Source organism: Esox lucius, chromosome 7, assembly GCF_011004845.1.
Source record: "Esox lucius isolate fEsoLuc1 chromosome 7, fEsoLuc1.pri, whole genome shotgun sequence".
Lineage (NCBI taxonomy): Eukaryota > Metazoa > Chordata > Actinopteri > Esociformes > Esocidae > Esox > Esox lucius.
In genome coordinates this window covers 9,872,624-9,899,828 of record NC_047575.1, presented here as the reverse complement: position 1 = coordinate 9,899,828, position 27,205 = coordinate 9,872,624, and the positions used below count along the sequence as shown (strand labels likewise).

General features: G+C 42.0%; 1 protein-coding gene across 14 annotated transcripts in view; it reads left to right on the top strand.

The window, feature by feature from the left end:
- nrxn2a (neurexin 2a) overlaps window positions 1–27,205 on the top strand; it is a 240,832-nt gene that overhangs the window by 161,363 nt on the left and 52,264 nt on the right. For 2 of the 14 annotated variants that reach the window (XM_034293182.1, XM_034293181.1), the window contains exon 1: window positions 1,853–3,504. The exons of 10 other annotated variants lie outside the window; for them this stretch is intronic. In XM_034293182.1, the coding sequence (XP_034149073.1) occupies window positions 3,189–3,504 (316 nt within the window). In that variant the 5' untranslated portion in view covers window positions 1,853–3,188. Of the gene's footprint in view, window positions 1–1,852; window positions 3,505–27,205 lie in introns of those variants that run through there. 2 more of the 14 variants (XM_010870588.5, XM_010870587.5) reach the window with 1 other exon arrangement.

Sequence of the window (27,205 nt, the reverse complement as noted above, 5' to 3'; positions counted from 1 at the left end):
CTGCGTTTCCTCTCCCTCCCTCTCTCCCTCCCTCTCCTTTTCTCGCTCTTCTCGCCCACACTCCGTTCCACTCCCCCTCTATCTCCCTCTCCCCTGATCATCCAATCACTTGAATCTTCTGGCATCTCTCTCACCCTCTTGAACCTTTTCATTGTCTCTATATCTCTATCTCTTGGTTCTATCCATCACAAGTTGCCCTTTCAACCCTTACTGGAGCCAGATGGGAACGTCATTCAATAGCTATGCGTGTAAGTGTGTAAGTTTAGTATAGGTGCAACACATACTAAAAATGGATACACTGAGATGTGGATAAAGTGGAAAGAGTAAAAGATTAACAGAAGCAGTTCAGTTTGTTGACTCGTGGGAATGTTAAAGGAACTCTCTGGAACATGACCATCCCTTTGAAATCTCTTTCCAGTTACGATTACTACATTGCAAACGAATCATTGGTTGAGAAGACAAAATAAGAGTGATCTGATTCTAGCCAATCTGAGAGCAGCGCATCCCCTTCCCCAACTCCTGAATTTTGACAGGGAAGTGATTAGTAAAAGAATATGTGAGATGGGTGGATGTCGCTTTTACACAAGACACTTTTTTATAAGCAGTGTTTTTGGAGTAGCCATTTCAAAGGGTTTATCATGTGATCGCAATGCTCCTTTAATTGTACAGGTAATCCTCTAAGAAAACCTATGTTCCCAAACCTCATGCTTCCATCATAATTTGTTAATGGACAAAATGTGTCTATGTAAACCAGTGGAGGCCAGAAATAAAGGCGGTTAAAAATCTGGAGAATTGTATCCAAAAGGACTGATCATGAACAAAGTTGTCCTAAATTGAATTAATCAGAAATGCATTGCACCTATAGGCACCTGAGTTTATACCCCGAATGGAAATTAAATACTGTATATTAACGCTACTATCATGAAGATCTCATAGCTTCACGTTCGCTTGTCTTTACAGTTCACGGCTCTGACATTCTTCTGAAATCCTCAAGACATAAAATGTCATAAAATGTAAACAGAGAACTGAGCATATACCAAGCATTTTATTTGCAAAGGCCGTTATATTTAATTCAGCGTGTCTAGCTGATTTATTTTGTGTGACCCGCAAAAATAACTTGGAAGACCTTGTTCACAAAGTGTAAAATTCTCAAAACGCTATTGCTCCAAGAAACCTGAACCGCTTTGTCAACGCTTATTATGTTAAGAAATCAGGCTTTTTATATGCTGCTATGTTAATTATCTCAGAGAAAGACTCCAATGAACATTAATCGACGTGAAAAATCATCCTTAAAATGTGATTTATAGAATAAGAAAGTGATGTGATTTAATCACCAGAGTTCGTTTTAGTCGCCTCTGGGCAGAGTGCCTGGACACCCTGTAGTTAAGGAATGGATACATGTGGTAAGGCATGAGAGAGAGAGGGCGACACTCGTCATTGAATTCTCACTGGAACTAAATTATTCAGTTGAAACAAGGACCAGCCGTTGCTTTCTTGGCCATGGGCGGTATTACCTGCATCTCTTGCGTCCATGTATTGCTTGACTCTGTGTCTTTAATCAATCCAGGGCCTCTTTAAACTCTTTTTATCCCAAGTCCAATAGCACCTTTGTCCTCCCAATGTAGCGGTTTTGACAGCTGGTCCTGCTTTTCTATAGCTGGGTGTCTGTCATTTGGCCGTGAATCAGTAGCTTGGGATGTGTATTCTCACACAACCCATTTTCTGGCTTCTGTGTGTTTCTTTGCACTGTGGCTGCCTGCTCTCCCCCCGCTCCCACACCCCGCACCGTCTCCCTCTCTCCCTCTCTCTCCTGCTAGCACACACACACTCAGACGCACACACACACGCGCGCGCACACAGACACACGGCTGTGCCTCGCTCTATCACAGTCTCTGACTATGCCTTCAGAGGTTGCGGCTCTGCGTTTCCTCGTCGGTGTGCTCGTAGCGACCAGCCCAGGCTGTTATTTCTGATCCCAGGCTGCCCCGGGTTTTTCAGCCGTCTGCGATTCAGGGACTCGATGCTCAAGCCGCTGCTCCAGTTTTAATTAGCCCGAATACCGCGGCGGCAGCAACCGGTCGGCGTCTCTACAGCCTGACCATAGAGTCATCACAGGAGGGTATTTACTGCCACTGTCCACGTCCAGCTACATGGAATATTAGGTTGAGTATCTGCAGGACGCCAGCTGCATTTGTTGGGAAGCGGACCGGAGAAGGCGGAAGGAAGGGAGAGCGGAATGAGAACGCAGCAGTAGCGGGTGATGGGGATGCAGCGATAGGGACTTGGGAAGCAGGAGGTGGGTGAGAGGGGCTGGAATTCTGCTTCTGGAGAGCTGACTGCCTGCCTGCCATCCCACGTCCACTGGTTTGTCTCGTGGTGCTCCCACTGTGGCAGAGGTGGCCATTCAGAGAGGTTTGCGGCGTCTGTGCGAGCGCATGAGAAGTCACTGGAATATTTATTTATTTATCTTCTGGATTTTTCTCTCTTTTTTTTTTTTTTTTTTTTTACCGCGCCGCTGCAGATATCCCTCCCCTTCTCTCTCCCCCCCGTTTCTCTCTCCCTCTCTCCTCTGGCTAGAGAGAAACGAGAGCTGGGTTCTAAATCTCCCTCCATCAGCTTCTTAATGAAATGATCCGGTTTCTCGTGGGGAGGTGTCTTATCTGCTCTTCTGCGGTGAAGGGGCTGTCGTCTTAGGGGGTAGTCGTCCCTTTTGCCCTCCCCTCCACCCGGTTTGTGGGTGAGAGGAGCCTCCTCCTTGGGCTAACGGCACCCGGAGCTTTCAGCTCCGCATTCTTTTATCAGAGTTCCATAACTGAAATGTCTAGTTCTAAACCACTCATGGATTTAGCATTGTGTCATCTAAATGCCTTTTGACAGCCATTTTGGAACCTGGAGGCTTACTTTTTGTAGATCTTCTCGTGGGATGACTGCACACCACGCCTTGGCATTTACTTCTCAGTCCAACAAACATTTCAACACATCTCGACATGTTTTGAACGAACAGAAATAGGATTCTTACTCTGGGATTTCATCATCAGAATCACCAACTGGATTTGGTCTTTTGTTTCACTTACTGGAGAACCCGTGTGCTCATCAGTGGTTACCTTCAACCACCTGGTCATACCCTCCGTCTTAACATCACCCAGTCCCCGGGATTATGGAAGTGACAAGCTTTGCGGCCCGCTGAGATGTCCTGTCTTCGTGGGTTGGGATTGAGTGTGGCCCTCGCGGGGCCCTGCGTCCATCTGGAGGTGATGGTGGCGCGGAGCAGACTCCCAGCGGGAGGCCCTGAGGTGGGCCAGGGTTCAGGTTGGACAGGCCTTGGTTGCTGGTGGAGGCTGGCGTTGTCATTAGCCTTGCTGGCTGCACTGCCCACCCAGGCGGGGACTGCCCGTGTGTCTTCCAGCTTAAGCACCACGCATCATGTCCACCATTTCCACAATAAGCATGGCACCGTGCCTATCGCTATCAACAGGATGCCATTCCTCACCCGAGGAGGCCATGGTAAGGATCTCAAGGTCCACTCTACAGTAGGGCTCTTCGCAGTCTGCTGTCTCTTGAGTCTTCTCCATATCCACATTGTTACAGAATGATTTAGCTAAAGGTATAGAATAGATGAAGGGCTTGTAATATAGGCTGACTTATCTTTACCTCTGTGCCTATTGGACCATGTCATACTCACAGTATGTGTTGGTTTATTGGTATTAGTTGTTCTAGTTGTATGTGGATGTTAAAAGGAATGGATTGGTGTAATTGTTTAGGTTGGTTTACAGGTGTGGGTTGGTTTAGTGGGATATATTTAATAGCATGAGTTTGTTTAGTGGTATAGGTTGAATTTGTGGTATAGATTGATTTAGTGTTAACAATGGTTCAGTGGTCTGGATTAATGTAGTAGTACAGGTTGGTTAATTGATAAAGATTGGTTAAGTGGTAACAGTTGGGTCAATGGTATGGGTTGGTTTAGTGGTAAAGGATTTGTGTAGTGGTATGGGTTGGTTTAATGGTAAATGTCAGTTAAGTGGTAAAGGTTAGTTGAAAGGTAAGGGTTAGTTGTGTGACATTTCCTCAGGTAGGCAATAGTTTGCACGGCTGTGGTGTTTGTGAGGACAGAGCTTGATGTCACGTTGTGTGATGGATCCCTCATTAACTGTGGCGTGTGTGAACCAGCCGTAGCCTCTCTGCATCACTGAACTTTTTCATGTGCTCATCAGTCTTGGTTGCCCTTTTCCCATGGCTCTGACTGCCTGCCGCTTCCAGAGAATAGCTCATCCTGTTAAGCCATTCAGTACATTTGGATGCTATGAGCTCTATAAAGCGACGTGTGGATTTTGTATGGATTTCAAGAGTGCATATCAATGTAATGGGGGGATTAGAAAACTGTCAGTCCATGGTCATGTGAGCCTCAGTTGGTAGAGCTCCTTGGTAGGTGTGGTGATGTATTCAATTCCCCGGGGTGGCCATTATCAAAACCTACTAACATTTATGCACTCAAAAGTATAAGACTCTCTTGATATGTGTATCTGCTAAATGATTTCAATGTGAAGGTTACACATCCACAGATCCACTGCATCACAAAATGGATTGGTCCATCAACATGCTATTTGAACACGGTTCTTTCAAAATGTTCTCATATACAGTAAGCTTTGTTAAACAAAAATGTCTAAAATTCCTTTTCCTGATTACAGTATTTATTTATCATGTTGACTCTAAAATTGAAACACAACAAAATATCCATGCAATGACTTGTTTAGTTGAGATTAGTAAAGATGTTTGTCCATTAGTCTGCACTTAGCTGAGAGGTGTTGACTTGTCCTCCATCTAAATACCAAATAAAACAGGACTAATGAGACTGCTTACCCCAGGGAAACTGAACATGCTATATCCCTGGAATAGTGCCTGTCTAACCTCTTCCTCCTGATATCTAAAACTCACCTTATTTCCTATAAAACGACTCACTGAGGTTTTTTTCTAGGGCTCTTATCTTCAAATAGCAGGCCGAAGAGTTGGGGGGACACAAGCTGTACATGTGATGAATTACGTCGGTGCCATTACAGGCAAATCTTCCACCATCAAACATTACAACTGCATGGCAACACATCATCAAAGCAAAGCAATACTCAATGATTCGGGAATTCCCACAACTCTATGCGTGATTATTTGTGCAGCTCCAAACCTCATTGCTCTTTGGTGTTTGGAATGGATTGCAATCCAGTGTGTTCTCCTATCGCATGAAAGCATTTCAGTGAAAAGCTCAGTACCATTATCCTCTCAAGTTGAGTCTTGAAAAGAACTGAAAACAAGGCTGCTTGGACCATGAGTGGAACGGCGGTCCGAGGCACTACAGCGTAGTCCCCTTCCATTTCAGTACCAGTGGACGCCACAACCGCCACCCAGAAGAGTGCTCTCCTTCAAGTGCGTTGGTCCTCGACTACCTGTTGCTCACAATATAGCTAAGTATTAATATGATGTTGTTTTGCTCTGACTGTGGACCTGACTGTGTCAGTTAACCTCACGTACCAGGTACACCGAATGACACAGACCGCTGTCTGGATGTTGATGCCAGACTGGGCAACAGCAGGGGCTCATTTCAGGCACTGTGTGTATCTGTTGAACAGCGAGAAGCCCCAACGCTGCCGTCCGTGTGCTGAATGTGTTCCTTCGCAGCCCCCCCTCAGCAGCCGCGGTCGACGCGGTGACGTGCAGACTTGAGGTGTTCCATGACATTGTGCCTACGGCATCGTCCTTAAGGTGCAGAGGCAAGTCAACGTCCCCTTTACTCTCCGCGCCCCGCACCTCTTCACGCCTTATCCTTCGTGTCCCTGCTGCCTGTTTCCTCGGAAGCGCGCTGGGATGGTGAGCTCAGTCCAGTGCTCCTCCCCCTTCACCCCCTCACACCTCATTAGGATGCAGAGAGGAGCCCCTCGATGCTCAACGCGAGGATGAAAGCCGCTGTTTGATGAGCGCATTAGCCCGCGCCTGTCCCTGTTTGTTCAGCCAGGCCCGCAGTCGTGCATGTCGATCATTGGTCTCCACGCCTGTCCAATCAGAGTTGGCGCATGAGAGGAGTAGCTACCAGAGCTCCTTGATGTACCCGCAGTCAGAATTGGGTGCTCTGGGAACGCATTAACCAAGCACCTCGGGTAGCCAGTCACATTCACAGCTCCCCAGTGTATTTACTCACCCTTGTTGATGGGTTGTCCAGAGTTTTGATATCACTCCATACTGGTCAGAGTCACAGAAGCAATGCAGCTACATCACTGTCTTTACACCATTTTTGTTTTATTTTGTCCAAAATTTTGTCCAAAATTTTATTGTCCTAGCTGTTTAAGTCCCCGTTATTATAGTCCCCGTTATTATAGTCCCCGTTATTATAGTCCCCGTTATTATAGTTGTTAAAGTCCTTGTTGTTAAAGTCCTAGTTGTTATAGTCCTAGTTCTTAAAGTCCTGGTTGTTAAAGTCCTAGTTGTTAAAGTCCTAGTTGTTATAGTCCTAGTTGTTATAGTCCTAGTTCTTAAAGTCCTGGTTGTTGAAATCCTAGTTGTTATAGTCCTAGCTGTTAAAATCCTAGTTGTTATAGTCCTAGCTGTTAAAGTCCTAGCTGTTAAAGTCCTAGCTGTTAAAGTCCTAGCTGTTATAGTCCTAGCTGTTAAAGTCCTAGCTGTTTAAAACCTAGCTGTTAAAGTTCTAGCTGTTAAAGTCCTAGCTGTTAAAGTCCTAGCTGTTAAAGTCCTAGCTGTTAAAGTCCTAGCTGTTATAGTCCTAGCTGTTAAAGTCCTAGCTGTTAAAGACCTAGCTGTTAAAGACCTAGCTGTTAAAGTTCTAGCTGTTAAAGTCCTAGCTGTTAAAGTCCTAGCTGTTAAAGTCCTAGCTGTTATAGTCCTAGTTGTTATAGTCCTTGCTGTTATAGTCCTTGCTGTTAAAGTCCTAGCTGTTAAAGTCCTAGCTGTTAAAGTCCTAGTTGTTATAGTCCTTGCTGTTATAGTCCTTGCTGTTAAAGTCCTAGCTGTTAAAGTCCTAGCTGTTATAGTCCTAGCTGTTAAAGTCCTAGCTGTTAAAGACCTAGCTGTTAAAGACCTAGCTGTTAAAGTTCTAGCTGTTAAAGTCCTAGCTGTTAAAGTCCTAGCTGTTAAAGTCCTAGCTGTTATAGTCCTAGTTGTTATAGTCCTTGCTGTTATAGTCCTTGCTGTTATAGTCCTAGCTGTTAAAGTCCTAGCTGTTAAAGTCCTAGCTGTTAAAGTCCTAGCTGTTAAAGTCCTAGCTGTTTTAGTCCTAGCTGTTATAGTCCTAGTTGTTATAGTCCTAGTTGTTATAGTTCTAGCTGTTATAGTCCTAGTTGTTATAGTCCTAGTTGTTATAGTTCTAGCTGTTATAGTCCTAGTTGATATAGTTCCCATGGAACAAGCACCTAAGGGAGTATGTTGCTGGGCAGTACTCTTCCTACCTCTCACCAAGGGAGTATATGGCAGTGAATGGCACAATCAAAAATACCCAAGGTGTTCTTAGATAAATTATTTGAATTATAAAACATTTTTAAACAACAGTAGTTTTTTTGTATGAACAAGACTTGCATGTGTTTCGCCTTACAGCAAAGCAAGAGTTTCTTGTTGCTAGTGTACAAGAGTACAAAGTTGTATTTACATATTATGTCAAGGTTATTTAAATGAAATAGTTTTCACCCTAATTGTTGTAGTCTAAATAGGCTCATAGTCACAATGAATTGTTGTTTTCAAAAATACAGATAGAACATTGGAGTAGATCAGTTACAGCAACTATGAAGGGAGGATGATTACTGATGACCCATTTTACCCTGTTGGGTTTAAGAAGAAACTAGATTGTTTATCTGTTGGGATATCCATTAGCTATACTATAGACTACACCGGTCCATTCTGGCTCTATTAAAGGTGCATAAAGACCCTCAGGTATCTAAATAATTCAAATTGTGATAAGATGTGTAAACATTATTCTCAGCTTTAAGTAAGTACCATAAATAGATTCATGATTACTGCTATCGTGTTACAGTGTAATGTGCCGTTGCCCATTATCCTTTCCTTAAAGTAGAGCACTCAGTTCCAGTGCTTGACTCTGGTTGGTCTCCTTGTCTCCTAATTGCCATCTGATATAGTGTATGATAATGGATTAAGTCCTTCTGAGTTATCAAGAGGAAACAGTAAAGGAACACTCCACCTCACTCTAAAACACCAACACTTGATTTAAAGTTTTGCTTATGGGACATTTATTTGAATTCCTTTGTCTACATCTAACTAGACTTCTTAAAATCCTAGATAATCTATTTTTCAGAGCCTACATTTTTAAAACACTCAGGTTAGTCAATCAACAGTGCAGCAATGTATTTTTTATTAATTTTGTCATCATTAAAAGTTTTCATAATTACATGAGGATCAAGACACATGCCAATGATCATTGGTGACACTTTATGATGATAGCACCTTATAAAGAATGTATAACATTACAATGCATGCAATGAATCGTAAGCATTTAAAGGTTAACCTAGCACCACATTTGGGTCATTTCACTCTCTAAATGTAATCCATTAAAGTTAGTTATTAACTGTCTGAATTTTAAGTAGTAAAGTCACTTTTGTATCACCTCAACTTGCTAATGTCATCTCATTACTTTCTATTACTTTTAGATTACTTTCCTATTAACCAATGTCTTCATTTGCAATTTTCACTCAACTAACATATGTAGTTGTTTTAATGTGGTCATACATTGGATCATTTTGCAATCTGATATTGCAATTTGATATTTTACAACCTGTCAAGGTATACCCACAATATGGATCTGGTTTTATCACACTAAAATGTGCCTTTACTGTTATTGTGCATTGAAATGCATCTAAATGTATCATGGCAAAATAGATTAATATATTATTAAGAACTTCTTTTTTGTAAATCTGAGATATATAAGACAAATCAGGAATATAATATTTTTTTTCTGATCACTCTAGCCTTAATGCCTTATAGCACTAATTACCCCATTTGCAAGTCCACCATTTTACCACTTTCATGCCTTATCTAATAGATTCCTTGTTTGCCATTGTAAAGCAAAACTATGAATGGTGGCATGCAACTGACTTCCCCAGACTCTAATTTCAACAATATGTAACTTACTTAATAATTTTTTTGTCTAATTGACTGGGTCTTGATTTTTAGACTTTTGTTTTGAGCCTCTTACTTTGATCAAACAATAGATATAGCACTCTAGGTTACATTATGTCACCAGAAAATTGTACATTTAGGCTTACTTTTAAGTGTGTTTATGTGTATTTCAAACTACATTGAGGTAAACATCCTGTATAGATGTCAACCTTTTATACATAAGTTCAAGTCCATGTCACACATTACATTACATTGCACATTACAATACATTGCATTACAGGTAGAAACAATTTTTAATACAATTACCAATTTCATCTACCTATTTCTGTATATTTTTTATGATACCGGCTTTCACAAACATTTCTATAGTTATTCAGTGAAAACATCCAAATATATTACTTGAGTAACTCTACTGTGTGGGGATAGAAGCGTCCTTCTTCTATCCCCCATGCCTGCATTCCATTGACCTCTTTACCACATTTATTGAGCAGTTTGTCAGCCATTTTAGCTTGGACCTGTGCTGAACCAGAAACAATAAAAACGAATGGCAGAAATGAAATATAAAGTCGATATACGAACTTCTTGACAAGATGGTTATTTATACCTATTCCCCAGCTCAGACTCAGTCAGTCCAGTGACCCACCAGCCTAAAACATTTTCCTAAACAGGCCAGCACTGCTATCTAAGTGTCATTCCCAACACCCCCACGCCAATACCCTAACTTTGATTCTAATATGATGCAGGTCTATCAGTGCCAAAACCTTAATTTTTTCTACAGACAGATCCTTGACAACATCGGATTGATCAGTAATACAGTGTAGTCATTTTTAATGTTGTAAATCACTACTGTATCTGGAAACATCAATTCTTTCATGGAATATCTACAAACCCTATTCCAAAAAAGTTGGGACACTATGCAATTGTGAATAAAAACAGAATGCAATGATGTGGAAGTTTCAAATTTCAATATTTTATTCAGAATACAACATAGATGACATATCAAATGTTTAAACTGAGAAAATGTATCACTTTAAGGGAAAAATAAGTTGATATTAAATTTCATGGCATCGACACGTCTCAAAAAAGTTGGGACAAGGCCATGTTTACCACTGTGTGGCATCCCCTCTTCTTTTTATAACAGACTGCAAACGTCTGGGGACTGCGGAGACAAGTTGCTCAAGTTTATGAATAGGAATGTTGTCCCATTCTTGTCTAATACAGGCTTCTAGTTGCCCAACTGTCTTAGGTCTTCTTTGTCGCACCTTCCTCTTTATGATGCGCCAAATGTTTTCTATGGGTGAAAGATCTGGACTGCAGGCTGGCCATTTCAGAACCCGGATCCTTCTTCTATGCAGCCATGACATTGTAATTGATGCAGTATGTGGTCTGGCATTGTCATATTGGAAAATGCAAGGTCTTCCCTGAAAGAGACAATGTCTGGATGGGAGCATATGTTGTTCTAGAACTTGGATGTAACTGTCAGCATTGATGGTGCCTTTCCAGATGTGTAGGCTGCCCATGCCACATGCACTCATGCAACCCCATACCATCAGAGATGCAGGCTTCTGTACTGAGCGCTGATAACAAATTGGGTTGTCCTTGTCCTCTTTAGTCCAGATGACATGGCGTCCCAGTTTTCCAAAATTAATTTTGATTAGTCTGACCACAGAACACTTTGCCACAGTCCATTTTAAATGATCCTTGGCCCAGAGAAAATGCCTGCGCTTCTGGATCCTGTTTAGATACAGCTTCTTTTTTGACCTATAGTGTTTTAGCCGGCAACGACGAATGGCACAGTGGATTGTGTTCACCGACAATGTTTTCTGGAAGTATTCCTGAGCCCATGTTGTGATTTCCATTACAGTATCATTCCTGTATGTGATGCAGTGCCGTCTGAGGGCCAGAAGATCACGGGCATCCAGTATGGTTTTCCGGCCTTGACCCTTACGCACAGAGATTGTTCAAGATTCTCTGAATCTTTGGATGATATTATGCACTGTAGATGATGATAACTTCAAACACTTTGCAATTTTTCTCTGAGAAACTCCTTTCTGATATTGCTCCACTATTTTTCGCCGCAGCATTGGGGGAATTGGTGATCCTCTGCCCATCTTGACTTCTGAGAGACACTGCCACTCTGAGAGGCTCTTTTTATACCCAATCATGTTGCCAATTGACATAATAAGTTGTAAATTGGTCCTCCAGCTGTTCCTTATCTGTACATTTAACTTTTCCGGCCTCTTATTGCTACCTGTCCCAACTTTTTTGGAATGTGTAGCTCTCATGAAATCCAAAATGAGCCAATATTTGGCATGACATTACAAAATCTCTCACTTTCAACATTCGATATGTTCTCTATATTCTATTGTGAATTAAATATAAGTTTATGAGATTAGTCAATTATTCCATTGCTTTTTTACTCACAATTTGTACAGTGTCCCAACTTTTTTGGAATTGGGTTTGTACATAGGCGTCGAGAGGCCCATTATTAGCAACCATCATTCCTGTGTTCCAATGGCATGTTACATTTGCTAATCCAGGTTTATAATTTTAAAAGGCTAATTAATCTTTAGAAACCCATTTTGCAATTATGTTAGCACAGCTGAAAACTGTTGTGCTGGTTAAAGAAGCAATAAAACAGATTAGTTGAGTATCTGGAGCATCAGCAATTGTTAGTTCGATTACAGGCTCAAAATAGCCAGAAACAAATAACTTTCTTCTGAAACTCGCCAGTCTATTTTTGTTCTGAGAAATAAAGGCTATTCCATGCAAGAAATTGCCTAGAACTTGAAGATCTCATGCAACGCTATTCAGAACAGAACAGGGTGAACTGGCTCTAACCAGAATAGAAAGAGGAGTGGAAGGCCCTGGTGCACAACTGAGCAAGAGAAAAACTACGTTACAGCGAAATACTGGAAGTTTGAGGTGTTCAGATCACAGTAAAGAACTTTCATAAGACATAGACCAAATGAAAATATGCTGGCGAAGTGATTGACGACATCTGTCTAGCATGGTGGAGGCAGTGTGATTTCTGGGGGTGCTTTTGTGGTGGTAAAGTGTTAGATTTGTACAGGGTAATAGGGGATCTTGAAGAAGGAAGGCAATCACTTTGCAACGCCTTGCAATACCCTGTGGATGGCGCTTGATTGGAGCCAATTTCCTCCTACAATTTGGGACTATGACCCAGATCTTTTGGGACAATGACCCAAAGCACAGCTCCAAACGATGCAATAACTATTTAGGGAAGAAGCAGTCAGCTGGTATTCTGTCTATAATGGAGTAGCCAGCACAGTCACCGGATCTCAACCCTATTGAGTGTGGTATGTACGAATTTGCTATCAAGCCAATCCAACTTGTGGGAGGTGCTTCAGGAAGCATGGGGTGAAATCTCTTAGGTGACCTCAACAAACTGACAACTAGAATACCAAAGGTCTGCAAGGCTGTAATTGCTGCAAATGGAGGATTTGTTGACAAAAATAGTTTGAAGGACACAATTATTATTTCAATTAAAATCATTATTGTCAATGACTATAATTCCCTAATTATTTTTGCTATATTTCATTTGAATAGGAAATACAACAAAAAACAGCACAAAGAACAGCATTCAGTTACTCCCCATCACGGATGTAACTTGCAGCATGCGATTACATCCGTGAGCTACATTAGTAATTACAATTCAGGGGACATAGGAGAATCTGCTAGGAATGGTATTCAAATGGTCATTATTTGCAGCATTAGTGCTGGGTTGTGATTCTCTGTGGTGTGAGCAGCAGTGGTGTTCAGAATTGACCTGTTGCTTGTTACATCTCTCTGCCTTCTCTCTGAAATGGAAAGGCCTGGGGCTTGTTTGGAGGGGGGAAAAACTGTAGAGACAGAGCAAGACACAGAGAGAGTGAGTGAGAGACCTTGGATATTCGTGTGTGGGTTTTTAGTCAACCCCTGGTGAAAAGAGACCATGCTGTGATCTCTGACGGGTGAACAAAATGTCTTGATATTCAGATCCATACTTTTCCAATGGCATTTCACTACCACCCATGAATTTCCTGGAAGTGTTTTTTTGTTAGTTTTTTGTGCAGAAATCACATTTGGTCCTAAGCAAAACATATTTTTTTCTGGCTGTAAATGGGTTCCTTTCAGAGGCCTGAGAGCTGCACATACATTTATTAACTGCAGGTAATAAGGAGTAATGAACATAGACTTGAGCAAGGCTTTTAGAATTAAGCTCTAACTGCCTGGATATTTGAGTCTGATTTCTAAAGGTTTTTTAGTGTGAGGGTCTAAGTGTGTGGATCGTTGAGTCTGATTTCTTAAAGCGTTTTAGTGTGAGGGTCTAAGTGCGTGGATCGTTGGTTCTGATTTCTTAAAGTGTTTTAGTGTGAGGGTCTAAGTGTGTGGATCGTTGAGTCTGATTTCTTTGTCTTTTAGTGTGAGGGTCTGAGTGTGTGGATCGTTGAGTCTGATTTCTTAAATCATTTTAGTGTGAGTGTCTAAGTGTGTGGATCGTTGAGTCTGATTTCTTTGAGTTTTAGTGTGAGGGTCTAAGTGTGTGGATGGTTGAGTCTGATTTCTTAAAGCATTTTAGTGTGAGGGTATACGTGTATGGATCGTTGAGTCTGATTTCTTAAAGCATTTTAGTGTGAGGGTATAAGTGTGTGGATCGTTGATTCTGATTTCTTTGTGTTTTAGTGTGAGGGTCTAAGTGTGTGGATCGTTGAGTCTGATTTCTTAAAGCATTTTAGTGTGAGGGTCTAAGTGTGTGGATCGTTAATTCTGATTTCTTAAAGCATTTTAGTGTGAGGGTCTAAGTGTGTGGATCGTTGAGTCTGATTTCTTAAAGCGTTTTAGTGTGAGGGTCTAAGTGTGTGGATGGTTGAGTCTGATTTCTTTGTGTTTTAGCGTGAGGGTCTAAGTTAGTTTTATGTGCAGAAATCACATTTGGTCCTAAGCAAAACATATTTTTTTCTGGCTGTAAATGGGTTCCTTTCAGAGGCCTGAGAGCTGCACATACATTTATTAACTGCAGGTAATAAGGAGTAATGAACATAGACTTGAGCAAGGCTTTTAGAATTAAGCTCTAACTGCCTGGATATTTGAGTCTGATTTCTAAAAGTTTTTTAGTGTGAGGGTCCAAGTGTGTGGATCGTTGAGTCTGATTTCTTAAAGCGTTTTAGTGTGAGGGTCTAAGTGCGTGGATCGTTGGGTCTGATTTCTTAAAGCGTTTTAGTGTGAGGGTCTAAGTGTGTGGATCGTTGAGTCTGATTTCTTTGTCTTTTAGTGTGAGGGTCTGAGTGTGTGGATCGTTGAGTCTGATTTCTTAAATCATTTTAGTGTGAGTGTCTAAGTGTGTGGATCGTTGAGTCTGATTTCTTTGAGTTTTAGTGTGAGGGTCTAAGTGTGTGGATCGTTGAGTCTGATTTCTTTGTGTTTTAGTGTGAGGGTCTAAGTGTGTGGATCGTTGAGTCTGATTTCTTTGTGTTTTAGTGTGATGGTCTAAGTGTGTGGATCGTTGAGTCTGATTTCTTAAAGCGTTTTAGTGTGAGGGTCTAAGTGTGTGGATCGTTGAGTCTGATTTCTTTGAGTTTTAGTGTGAGGGTCTAAGTGTGTGGATCGTTGAGTCTGATTTCTTAAAGCATTTTAGTGTGAGGGTATAAGTGTGTGGATCGTTGAGTCTGATTTCTTAGTCTTTTAGTGTGAGGGTCTGAGTGTGTGGATCGTTGAGTCTGATTTCTTAAATCATTTTAGTGTGAGGGTCTAAGTGTGTGGATCGTTGAGTCTGATTTCTTTGTGTTTTAGTGTGAGGGTCTAAGTGTGTGGATCGTTGAGTCTGATTTCTTTGTCTTTTAGTGTGAGGGTCTAAGTGTGTGGATCGTTGAGTCTGATTTCTTTGTCTTTTAGTGCGAGGGTCTAAGTGTGTGGATCGTTGAGTCTGATTTCTTAAAGCGTTTTAGTGTGAGGGTCTAAGTGTGTGGATGGTTGAGTCTGATTTCTTAAAGCGTTTTAGTGTGAGGGTCTAAGTGTGTGGATCGTTAATTCTGATTTCTTAAAGCATTTTAGTGTGAGGGTCTAAGTGTGTGGATCATTGAGTCTGATTTCTTAAAGCATTTTAGTGTGAGGGTATAAGTGTGTGGATCGTTGAGTCTGATTTCTTTGTGTTTTAGTGTGAGGGTATAAGTGTGTGGATCGTTGAGTCTGATTTCTTCGTGTTTTAGTGTGAGGGTCTAAGTGTGTGGATCTTTGAATCCTGGCAGTGCCCAGGGTGATGCGGATTATATACTTCCTCACGGGGCAGCTGAGTGGAAGAATGAAACTGGCTGGGCTGTTGCAGTCTGAAAAGGTAAAAATACCTGAAGGGAATCTTCATTGTGGGTCTATTGTTTGGGAACACAAATGCATAATCAGATTTTAGATCCATGAATGCATTTCAGCAGCCCACACACCATTAGTTGGTACTGCGTCAATACAAGTTGATGTGAATGCTGCTTTTGTTAGAAACTGCAGTGACGTGAACACAGGGACCTTTCCCAATCTTTCCTGATCCTCTGCATCAGCTTTGTTACCCACACATTGGTCCCCAGACAGAGTTAAGAATAGCCCAGTATTCAACAAGACTTACCTCTCCCACTGAAGGAGAATGCCAGGACACACTTGCATAGTCAGTATACCTTGCCCACCTCAAAGCTCTCATCTCTCCTCTTTCATCACACACACCCACACACACACACACACACACAGAATCAAACATCAAAGGCTTCTACTTTCCTCATAGTAGCAGCTGCAGGAGTACTGGGGGGGGGGGCAAGAGGTAATTAAATGAAAATATACAAAAACATCAAAGTGTAAAAAAAAGAAAAAAAGCACATTTAAGTGTTTCTTTTAGTTGGTCAATCCAAATGGCGAGATTTAAAGTGGAAAAGATTTGGAGAAAACCTGTAGATTTTGCGGCTTTTTATTGAAGGGCCTTTCCTTTTCTTCCTGCTCAAATTTCATTGTCAGGGTCCGGGGGGACTGTTGCAGCTAGCGATGTCGTGGGGAAAATTATTTAATAAAGACATTACAGACCATGTAAGGAACAATAAATATGAATAGCATGATTCACCCAGTAAGAAGCCTGCTCTAGCAAGCTGTTGCGATAAATGAGCCCCTGTGCAATTTTTTTTTGTGTGAAATCTTTACACTTTCTATTAAACCACTTTAGGTTAAAAAAAAAAGATATGAGCCTCCTAGTAACTGGTAACAGCTCCTACTACCATCATGGGAGATGAGAAACCTCCTCCAGAGCAATCCCTCTAGGATTATACAATTTCACAGATGAACGAGTACACTGCAAGCACAACCAGTAATAACACTATGATGTTGGTGGTTCAAGTGTGATTAGGGCTGGCACAATTACTGCAGGCTATAACAGTGTAACTGACGGTTCGGGAGGAAAATAAAACACCTTGTCATTACTTTTTTGTTTGTTTCTGACTGAAGACAGGGCAGGTCAGTATACTGTGCAAATATCACACAGCACACTAGCTCTGGTCTGGGGCAAGCAATGTGGCTTCCGCATCTAGCTGAACTAGCTAAATAGCTGTGATTCTGGTACACACATTACATTAGCTAACTGACTGGTACATTCTTTCTTACTTGCTAGGACATGCTAGCTAGTACAAACCCAGTTAGAAAATGTGTCTTTAAAAAGAATGCTCTTGGGTCCCTGGATGGCTACATCAGTGCAAGACCAGGGGTTGAACCTTGCCAGGCATTTTGCAGGCATGCTTACGGACCCTAAAAAGAGTAAATGCAGCTTTCGCAGGAGCTAGTTGTGATCCAGATAAATAAATAAAAAGATTTCAGAGCAACTGGAATTCATCTGAAGCAGTAAATTAGCCTAATGCAAAGATATTTCACAGTGATTTAGATAACACAATGATTCCTCACTCTATTCATTACTTATCTTTTCACATTAATAGAAATTTACTGATGAGGATGCAGGTTCTTTTTGCATTTTAGTTTGTACTTTTACATGCAAACAAAATACTTTCTGGCTTAAAAAATATAGTGAAACTCTATTATTCCACTATTTATGCACACATACAGACAGGTGAGAAATTAAAGGAAAAAACAACGTAAAGTGTCTCAGTAACAGCTTCAATGCACCTGGGCATAGATTCAACCTGTCTCTGGAACTCTACTGGAGGGATGGAACCATTGTTCCAAACGATTCTCCCTCATTTGGTGTTCTGATGATGGTGGTGGAGGGTGCTGCCTAACACGTCAATTGGGTTGAGATCTGGTGATTGCAAAGGCCATTCATATAATTTTCATACTTATCAAACCATTCAGTGAACCCTCGCTTCCTGTGGATGGGGGCATTGTCATCCTGGAAGAGACCCAATAATGAACTCTCATTCAAAGTCAGATCCTTTCCTCTTGCCGTCTTGATCCAAAATCATTTCTGTACATGCCACAGAGCATGATAGGACATTGTATTGCTTAATTGTATCAAGCAGTACACCTGTACGGAAGCATCTACACTCCCGGTGTGCCAGAGAGAAAGGTCGCACTGACAATGGCTCCGCATTTACTACGTAGCTTTTTTGCTTACTATTGTTTTTATTTGTGTGCATGCTGCACTGCTCATACAGTACTACTCACTGGAGTGACCGCTGCAATTCTTCTGTTCTGCCGCCCGTCTGTTCACCAATACGCCGACGGAAGAGAAAGAGGAGGGGCAGACGTGCCGGTGTTCTGTGCAGATCACGGACGAGGTACTGCAATCTGCCATTCCGACCATTCTACTCGCAAATGTTCAATCCCTGGACAATAAAATGGACGAACTACACACACACGGTTTAACTTTCAACTGGATATTTTAAACTGCTGTGTGCTAGTGTTAATGGAATCATGGCTGGATCAATCAGTGCCAGACTTGTGCGTCACTCCTGCTGGTTTTCTGTCTACCAGCAGGACAGAACGTCAGAGTCAGGTAAATGTAAGGGCGGCAGGGTCTACATTATGGTTAACTCTCGCTGGGGAACGGTTGTTGCAGTGCTATCTACACATTGTTCACCAGATCTGGAGTTACTGACTGTAAAGGTACGGCCCTTCTACATTTCGCTGGAATTCAGCTTAGCTATTATCACAGCAGTCTATATTCCCCGCAGGCTGCTAAAACGCGCACACAGGAAGACCTATATGGAGTAATAAATGGACTAGAGGACGCCGAACCTGAGCCAACTCCTATTGTTGTTGGTGATTTTATTAGAGCAGATATGAGGAAAGTTTTACCAAAATACCACCAGCAAATTAACTTTCCTACCCGGGGCAATCAGACTCTTTACCATTGTTATTCCCAAATATGAAATGGTTACAAAAACCCCAGCCCTGCATTCAGGAAGGCAGACCATACCTCAATTTTGCTCCTCCCATCCTATAAAGAAAAAAAATCTCAGACAGTTCAACACTGGAATGAGGGTTCCATTACAGCTCTACAGGACTGCTTTGAAACAACAGATTGGCAGATGTTCTGTGATGCAGCCAATGGGAACATTGATGAATACACAGACTCTGTCTCAGCATGTACAGTTGTGCTCAAAAGTTAGCATACCCTTGGAGAATTGGTAATACATGTACCATTTATAAAGAAAACATGAGTGAGCACACAAAATACATCTTTTATTTCTTATGGGTTTCACATTAAACTGTAGGTCATAACAGAATGGCATAATCATAAAACAAAACATGGCAACAAAGAAATAAATTACTGAACCAAAATTCTGCATACCCTTAGTTCTTAATACTGTGTATTGCCCCCTTTAGCATCAATGACAGCGTGAAGTCTTTTGTAATAGTTGTCTATGAGACCGTGAATTCTTGCAGGTAGTATAGCTGCCCATTCGCCTTGACAAAATACCTCCAGCAAAGTCTTTGGTCATCTTGTATGAATCACACGTTTGAGATCTCCCCAGAGTGACTCGATGATATTAAGAAACTGTGATGGCCACTCCAGAACCTTCACCTTTCTCTACTGTAACCACTGGAGGGTCAACTTGGCCTTGTGCTTAGGGTCATTGTCGTGCAGGAAAGTCCAAGCAGAAGAATGCAAATTGTCTGCTAGTATTTTCTGATATCATGCTGCATTCATCTAGCCATCTATTTTCACAAGATTCCCCTTGCCTTTAGAGTTCACACACCCCCAAAACATCAGTACGCCACCACCATGCTTCACAGTGGGGATGGTATTCTGTTCACTGTAGGCCTTGTTGACCCCTCTCCAAACATAGCGCTTATGGTTGTGACCATAAAGCTCTATTTGGGTCTTGTCACTCAAAATGTATGTGCCAGAAGCCATGAGGTGTGTCAAGGTGTTGTCAGGCATATTGTAACTGGGCTTTTTTGTGGCATTGGTGCAGTAAAGGCTTGTTCCTGGCAACTCATCCATGCAGCTCATTTTTGTTCAAGTATCGTCGTATTGTGCTCCTTGAAACAACCACACTGTCTTTTTCCAGAGCAGCTTGTATTTCTCCTGAGGTTTGTTTTTTCTTTTTCTTTGTATTGTGATGGTAATTCCATCGATCAACACTTTTAAAGGAGTAAGAAACAGAGACAAAATTCTCTTGGCACAATCATTTTATTATTATTTGCAAATAAGAGAGACGCGTCAACCGCTTACAAACATAATCGTCCGAGGAGTCTCTAACTCAATACATGAACAATCCGTATTTATTTCAAATGTTAGAAGGGGTGTGGTAAGTTTTTGCCCTCTGTCTTGTGTAACATTTACCCAAAGGGCGGGCTGTCCCCCCACCTTATCCTTCTCAACTCCTGAGGAGACACAATGTCTGGATAATCAACAGGGACACTCAAGGGTTATACAGATTTACGAGTAACCCTCTAATCCACGTGCATCCACGTGAGAGCTAACAAACTCATTGATTATACACCGACACTAATTGCAATTTAAAAAGACACATGTGTGGGAAATTCACCTTTAATTGCCATTTAAACCTCTGCGTGTCACCTTGTGTCTCTGTAACAAGGCCAATCATCCAAGGGTATGTAAACTTTGATCAAGGCCATTTGGGTGATTTCTGTTATCATTATAATTATAAAAGGGAGCCAAACCACTATGTGATCATAAATGGCTTCATATGATCACTATCCTTAAATAAAAGACAGTTGTTTTGCATGATCAGTCATATTTTTTAAATCAATACCAAAATTTCTGAATTTCTGCCAGGGTCTGCAAACGTATGAGCACAACTGTACCTCCACTCATTTATTCAGGTTCTTCCTTTTATCTGCCACACGTCTGTATTGTGGCCACGTACTGGTACTGCAATGCAAACACTCGACAGTGTGTTCATTTAATGCATTCTCATTACTCTCTTCACTACCTGACGTGACTTTCCTTTATCCTCCTGTCTCTAAAGATACACTCTTTAATTGCACCTCTTTGTGAAAGATCACTTGACCGCATTGAGACTTAATCAGACACGGTGTCGTAAACGGTTCAGGCACCTGCCAAGGTTGCAGGAGACACCAGAGCTACTCCAATCAAATGCTGAGTTGGTTGGAAACAGACATGTATTGAGTGGGTGAAGAGGTGAAACGGCACAGGCCAGCGTGCGTCCCAGCCTGAACATTGTGTCATCTTCTTTTCTTCGTCCTTTGTCTGTGTGACCACATAGTAGTGTAAAAAACGTGTGGTGTTTGAAGTAGGTTCATTTTCTTTCTCATCGTGTAAACATTTTAAGTGAGAACATCTGGTTTAGTTAAATGGCTGCGCCATGAAAAAGGGGGAAATTAGGATAAGCCAATACAAGATCTGATCATGATAATGAACTCTGACGATGGCGTGTTGTCATAAAATGGCACCTGAAAATGGTTTGAATATGTTTAACCGAAACTAAAAGTCACTGAGTTATCTGTTACAACACGGTGATGAGCGGAATGCAACCATTTGTGGTTCATCCATAAAGCACTGGCATTAAAGAAGATGGCTGTGTGGGAATGCAAAACCAACTTCCTCCAAGTGGGGAGTTAGGATAGTTATCCAGAGCTCATCACAGGCTCTTAACGCCTTGTTTCACGTTGCTGTTCACTTCGAGTTCCCTTTCTGCTAGCTTGATTATCTTGTCCATGCGTTGGAAGGTGCGAGAGCTGTATCATATTTATGTCAGAATACATCTGGCTGAATGAGCCAACATCAGCTGAACATCGGTTGTGTTAGCTTCATAGTGTAATCTGGGTTGTCATGTTGCTATGCTGTTACATCCTAGCAGCAATCACATCATACTGCTACTGAAAGGAAGTGGCGTATAGGAGAATAGCTATTAGACTGAAAAGGTACATTCTCCATATGGTATGTTGTAAACAAGGAAACAGCAGACGAGGGAGTTGCAGAGGTGACCAATAAGAAAAGAGTTAGAGACGTGATAAGAAAGCATTATTTTCCTGATTATTTGAGGAAGGCCGAAAGGATGGAGGAGATTATTTGCCCAAAAATTCTTACTGTGTAAGAATGCGTAAGTAGGATTTAAACAACAGAGGAAAGAAGACTTGAAAGGATTTGCCTGTGATCAGTGAAACTGTTCCACTCTGTTAAAGAAGCTCATTTGTGTGACAGCCAGCCTTCTTAAAATAATGCTGTGGGTCTATCCATCTCTGTGTCTCATTGTATTCGACTGCACCACCGCAGTGCCAGAAAACATCTTCAGCCAGGATCACCCTTCACATTTCTTTGACACACTCTTTCATGTCTTTTGAGACCATATATAAAAGAAAGAGTTGCCGCTTTTTGTTGAATTGTCATCTCTTGTTTATGATTCAAAAAAATATATAGAACCATCTCTAGTGTAATTACATGACATCAGTTAAATATCTTGACAAACCTCTCGCAGGTTTCTCAAGATAAAATATCTTACTGAGATCTTGTTTCTCACTTGGAGCTCGATCTGTGGAGCCAAAGCCCTCAGGAGACAAAATGACATCACTTGAACTGGAAGTCAAATCCCTTTGTGCCGGTTGACATAACTTTAATTTGGCTTTCACTGTAAGCATGCTATTTTGGCTAACGTAATCTAATGTTTGGGAGCCCGAAGTAAAGTGTTAGGGAGTTTTCGGCGCTGCACTTGCTCGTTGTTAAATCCTTTGTGGGCTGAGTGTATTTAAGCGGCAGGGTGAGTCATGCCAGAGCTCAAATTCCCAGCTTTACGGAGGCTCGAAAGAGAAGGGAGAAGAAAGGGAGAAAAGGCACAAAGGCTAAGTCACAACTGTTTCTCCCTCCACCCACGAGACGTTGGGTTTGAGCGGACTTGCTCAGCCAATCACCAGCCTTATACCCGGTCTCCACGAGTGACCCATCACCCACAACTGTTATCAGTTCACCTCAGTCTTTCGTCAGGCTTCCACTGCCATGTAAATCAGTGAAGTTTCGCCAATGCTGGCCCGGTAATGGCCGCCTCTCAGAGGAGTGCAGTTGCCCAACCTGCCCTGCGCTTTTTCTGTCAGGGTGGCTACTGACTATTGATGAGACAGAACTCCCTCCCTCTCAGTCTGTCCCTCCCTATCTATCCCCCTTTCTCTCTTTTTCTACAATAGATAGGCCTTTCTCCAGATTGGTAAGAGCCCTGGTTGAGACACGACAGAGAGACACAAAGGTAGACAGACAGACCCATAAAACATACATATTTCACATACCCGTACGGCTCGATATTTCATTTTTTAAATTTTGTCAAGAAGCGACTGCTGTGTCTGATTCCCTTCAACTAAATAGCCACACACAGTTCCCGTTACAAGCGGGCATAGAAAAAAGCTTACAGTTAAAACCCCAGACTTTCAGATGAAAATGAACAAGCAATAGTGCGTATACACCATGAAGCCCCCACCTCGTTCACACAGGCTAAGGAAGAAATTAAATCCACAGAGCGTCGGATGTGCAGCACATAGAAGACCACTGGCCTTGATCACTGAACGTCGGATGTTTTCTCTCCATCTCTCCTTCCCTTGCTCTCTCCTTCCCTCGCTCTCTCCTTCCCTCGCTCTCTACTTCCCTCGCTCTCTCCTTCCCTCGCTCTCCTTCCCTCCCTTTGTCTTTCCCATTCTGAGCACGCTTGTTAGTGCCTCACTTGGTTTATGTCAGGCGCGGTTTGGGTGGTACCTTTTTACAGAGGCTACGGTGTTAGCGTGCGCTGTTCCTCTCTCGGTGTAGTCATAGGCCTCGTGTTAGGACTGGAGATGCTGTTTCTGCCCTGTAATTGGATCCGCCCAGGACCTACTGTACTGGGTGCACAGGCTGACTGTGAATTGACTGGATTGTCCAAGAGCGCTGAGCCGGAGGATCGATACTGACAGTTGACAAACAGCCAAACCATAGGCCAATCTGTGGTGCAGCTCTTTGGGATTCAGCAAATAGACGTAGTCCCCTTTATCCTTCAAACCACAAGAACTTGACCTTGGTTGTGGGCTTCACACCTGAGCGTATATTGGATCCAACTGAACGGGGAAGCAATAATGAAATTCCCCACAACCACAAATCTTTCCAGGGTAGCTCCTTTCTTTATGACGGCGTTGCTGCTATTTTACAGATGCGCTTTGACATTCCCATTCTTTCGTCTTATTTTATCAATAGCTATTGTGTACTTCACAGTCAAGTAGAAAATTGTCATTCCGGGTTAGCGAGTGTGCAATTTATTATGCAACGCGTGCCGTAGTGTTTATCCAGCTGCTGTCTCCGTTGTTACAGTAGACATGGTGATTTCCTACTAGGCCTATTCAAGCTGAGTGAGGCACACTACAGCATGCTGGTAGTTGTAATGTGTGGATTGACAGCCCTCTTACATCTCAGCCAGGATACTTAAGGAAAGCATTTACAACCCCGTTTACACAAAAGTGTAAAATACAGAATACAATGATGTGCAATTCATTTAAACCCTATATTCAATTGGGAATAGTACAAAGACAACAAATCAAATGTTGAAACAGACATTATATTGTTTCTTGAAAAATATATGGCCACTTTGAATTTGACACCAGCAACTTGTTTAAAAAAAGTTGGGACAGGGGCAACACAAGACTGGAATAGTTGTGTAATGCTGAAAAACTAAACCTGGTGGAATATCGCACAAATAATTTGGTCAATTGGCAACAGGTCAGTAAAATTATTGGGTATTAAAAGATCATTCCAGAGAGGATGGGTCTGTCAGAAGTGAGGATGGGGAGGGGTTCTGTGAAATACTGCAGTGTCAAATTGGACCTCATCATCTACGATACATAATATCATTGAAAGATTCATAGAATCTGGAGGAATCTCTGTATGCAAGGGACAAGGCCGAGATCTTCGGGCCTTCAGACGGCACTGAATTAAAACCAGACATGATTCGGTTGTGGACATCACTGCATGGGCTCAGGAACATTTCTGTGTCCGTGAACACAGTACGTCGCTGCATAAATGCAAGTTAAAAGTCTACCATGCTAATTAAAAAACATATATAAACAAGATCCAGAAACGCAGCCGCCTTCTCTGGTCCCAAGCTCATTTAAGATGGACTGAGGCGAAGTGGAAAACTGTCCTGTGGTCTGACGAAACAAAATTATTTTTGGGAATCAAGATGCTGCGTACTCCGAACTAAAGAAGTGAGGGACCATCTGGCTTGTTATCAGCGCACAGTTCAAAATCCAGTATCTGTGATGGTATGGGTGTGTGTGAATGCACATGGCATGGGTGACTGGCACATCTGTGAAGGCACCATTAATGCTAAACAATATATACAGGTTTTGGAGTGAGATATGTTGCCATCCAGATGCCGTCTTTTTCAGGGAAGGCCTTGCTTATTTCAGCATGACATTGCCAAACCACATTCTGCACGTTTTACAACAGCATGGCTCCATAGTAGAGGAGTCTGGGTGCTAAACTGTCCTACCTGCAGTCCAAACCTGTCACTCATTGAAAACATTTGCTGCATTATGAAACTAAAAATACAACAAAGGAGACCCTGAACTGTTGAGCAGCTGAAATATATATCAAGCAAGAATGGGAATATGTTTCACTTTCAAAACTACAGCATTTGGTCTCCCTTACAGAGTGTTAAAATAAGAGGTGATGCAACACAGTGGGAAACACAGGCTAACCCTAACCCTGTCCAAACCCTAACCCTATCCCAGCATTTTTTAAACGTGTCGCTGGCATACATTTTTAAATGGGAATTTATTTTTCCAAAAACAGTAACATTTCTCAGTATCAACATTTGATATGTCGTCTTTGTACTATTTTCAATTAAATATCGGGATAAGTTATTTGCACATTTTTTTTATTAGCATGTTGCGCAGCATCCCAACTTTTTAAGAAACAGGTTTGCACAATGAAATTATCTATATCCATCTGCTAATATTGCCTTTAGACACATAGCTTGTTTTGGTCATTTCTTTGGTCTGTTTTTCTGTTTGCTGTTTTACAGGGGGAAATAAAAATGATAGCAGGTTCACTTCTGATTGTTAATGGACCAAGTGGAGGATAAAGGGATAAGATGTGCTACCAGTGTTTACGCTGGTTGTGTCCTCCTGTAATTTTTTTCAAATGGCATCAGGAGTCAGCATGAATCAGTCCCCCGGTCCAGTACCTCCCATTTGTAATGTTACTGTAGTCATTAGAGGTTGTCAACATATGCATGATTAATGACTCGGTTGGCCTTGGTGTCAACGAACATGATTAGCAACCGTATAGGAGCATATGCTCAACTGCTATGGGCTCCATAAATTAGCATGCCCTCCACATGACTCTGTCAAGCTAAGTGTTTAAAAAAAATCAACAAACATTTTACAGGACAGGCTAAAAAGACGATGTCGCTGTCCTGATGAAAACCTCAGGTGATGAAAACCTCAGGTGTTTCATCAGACCATCTGACCAGTAAAATGTATTTGAAATAGCTATTTGAATGTCGTTCAATGTTATTTAATGGTAACGGCGATGGTACGTCAGTCACTCTAAGCTAGCGGCTTGTGTAAACCCTTCAACTGCTCACATGCAAGTGTGAACGGATGACCGCAGTCTGTCCTTAGTGTAAACTCAGCATGGCCAAACAGGTGTTGTTTTTTCCCCCTCAACCATTCGCATTGTTCAATTTAGATCTTAATGATTAGGTGCACCATCTAATATTCATCGTCTCTAACCCTTTTCTATTCAATGCTGAGCATCTAACCAAGGTTACAGGGGCTTTGCTGGTGTACACGATTATTCTCAAGGTTTCACTGGCTGCTTGCAAATACTATACAGAACTTACTATACACCAAGTCAAAATCCCCAGGGGTCCACGTGCTCCCCAGCACCACCCCCCAACATACATTCATGCATACCCGTATAAGGTATGTGCATATGAGAATGGGACCTTCTTAAGGGATGGCATGGAAAGGCCTATGGGAGGGAAAGGAAACCACAACGTAGTGTTTGTGCGTGATAAACCTTCCTAACACTGATTTGTTTTCTATGTGCATATTAATCTGAAGGCAGTGGGATCAAAGGCGGGCGTGCAGGAAGAGAAGTGCAGAAGCGCTATGACTTATGCAGATACAGTGGCTGCCTTCTTCACACACGTGCCTCCACATGTCCTCCCTGGCGCTCTGCATATTTCATGCTCCTTATTACTATTTCAGATGTTTCCTTTTATGCTCGCTCCTATCCACTCCTGCTGTCTCTTTTTGTTTTCTTGCTGCAGATGCAAAATAGAGAAGACTACAATTCCCACCATATCCGGTGGCCCAGACTGGACCTTTGAGTGTGTGGTTAGACTAATGTAGCAGGCTTACAAAGACTTGTGGCGGTTTGCTAGAGAATGTGATCTCCTCCAAGCTCGTATGTGCTGGCACACCCTCTCTGTTTGAGCGAGCGTGGTAATGAGGGGCAGGAAGGGCTTGGCACGGTGGACTTTCTCAACCCCGCTGCTGCAATGAGGCAAGGCCCTAATCAAAGATTGGACATCATATTTTGAGGGTGAAATCGAATTATAATAGTTGGAATCTCATCTTGTTAATGACCGAAGGCGTTGCAGGTTCTTTCCATTTCCCCTAGTGTTTAATATACATGCAACTAGACCATCTACTAGGG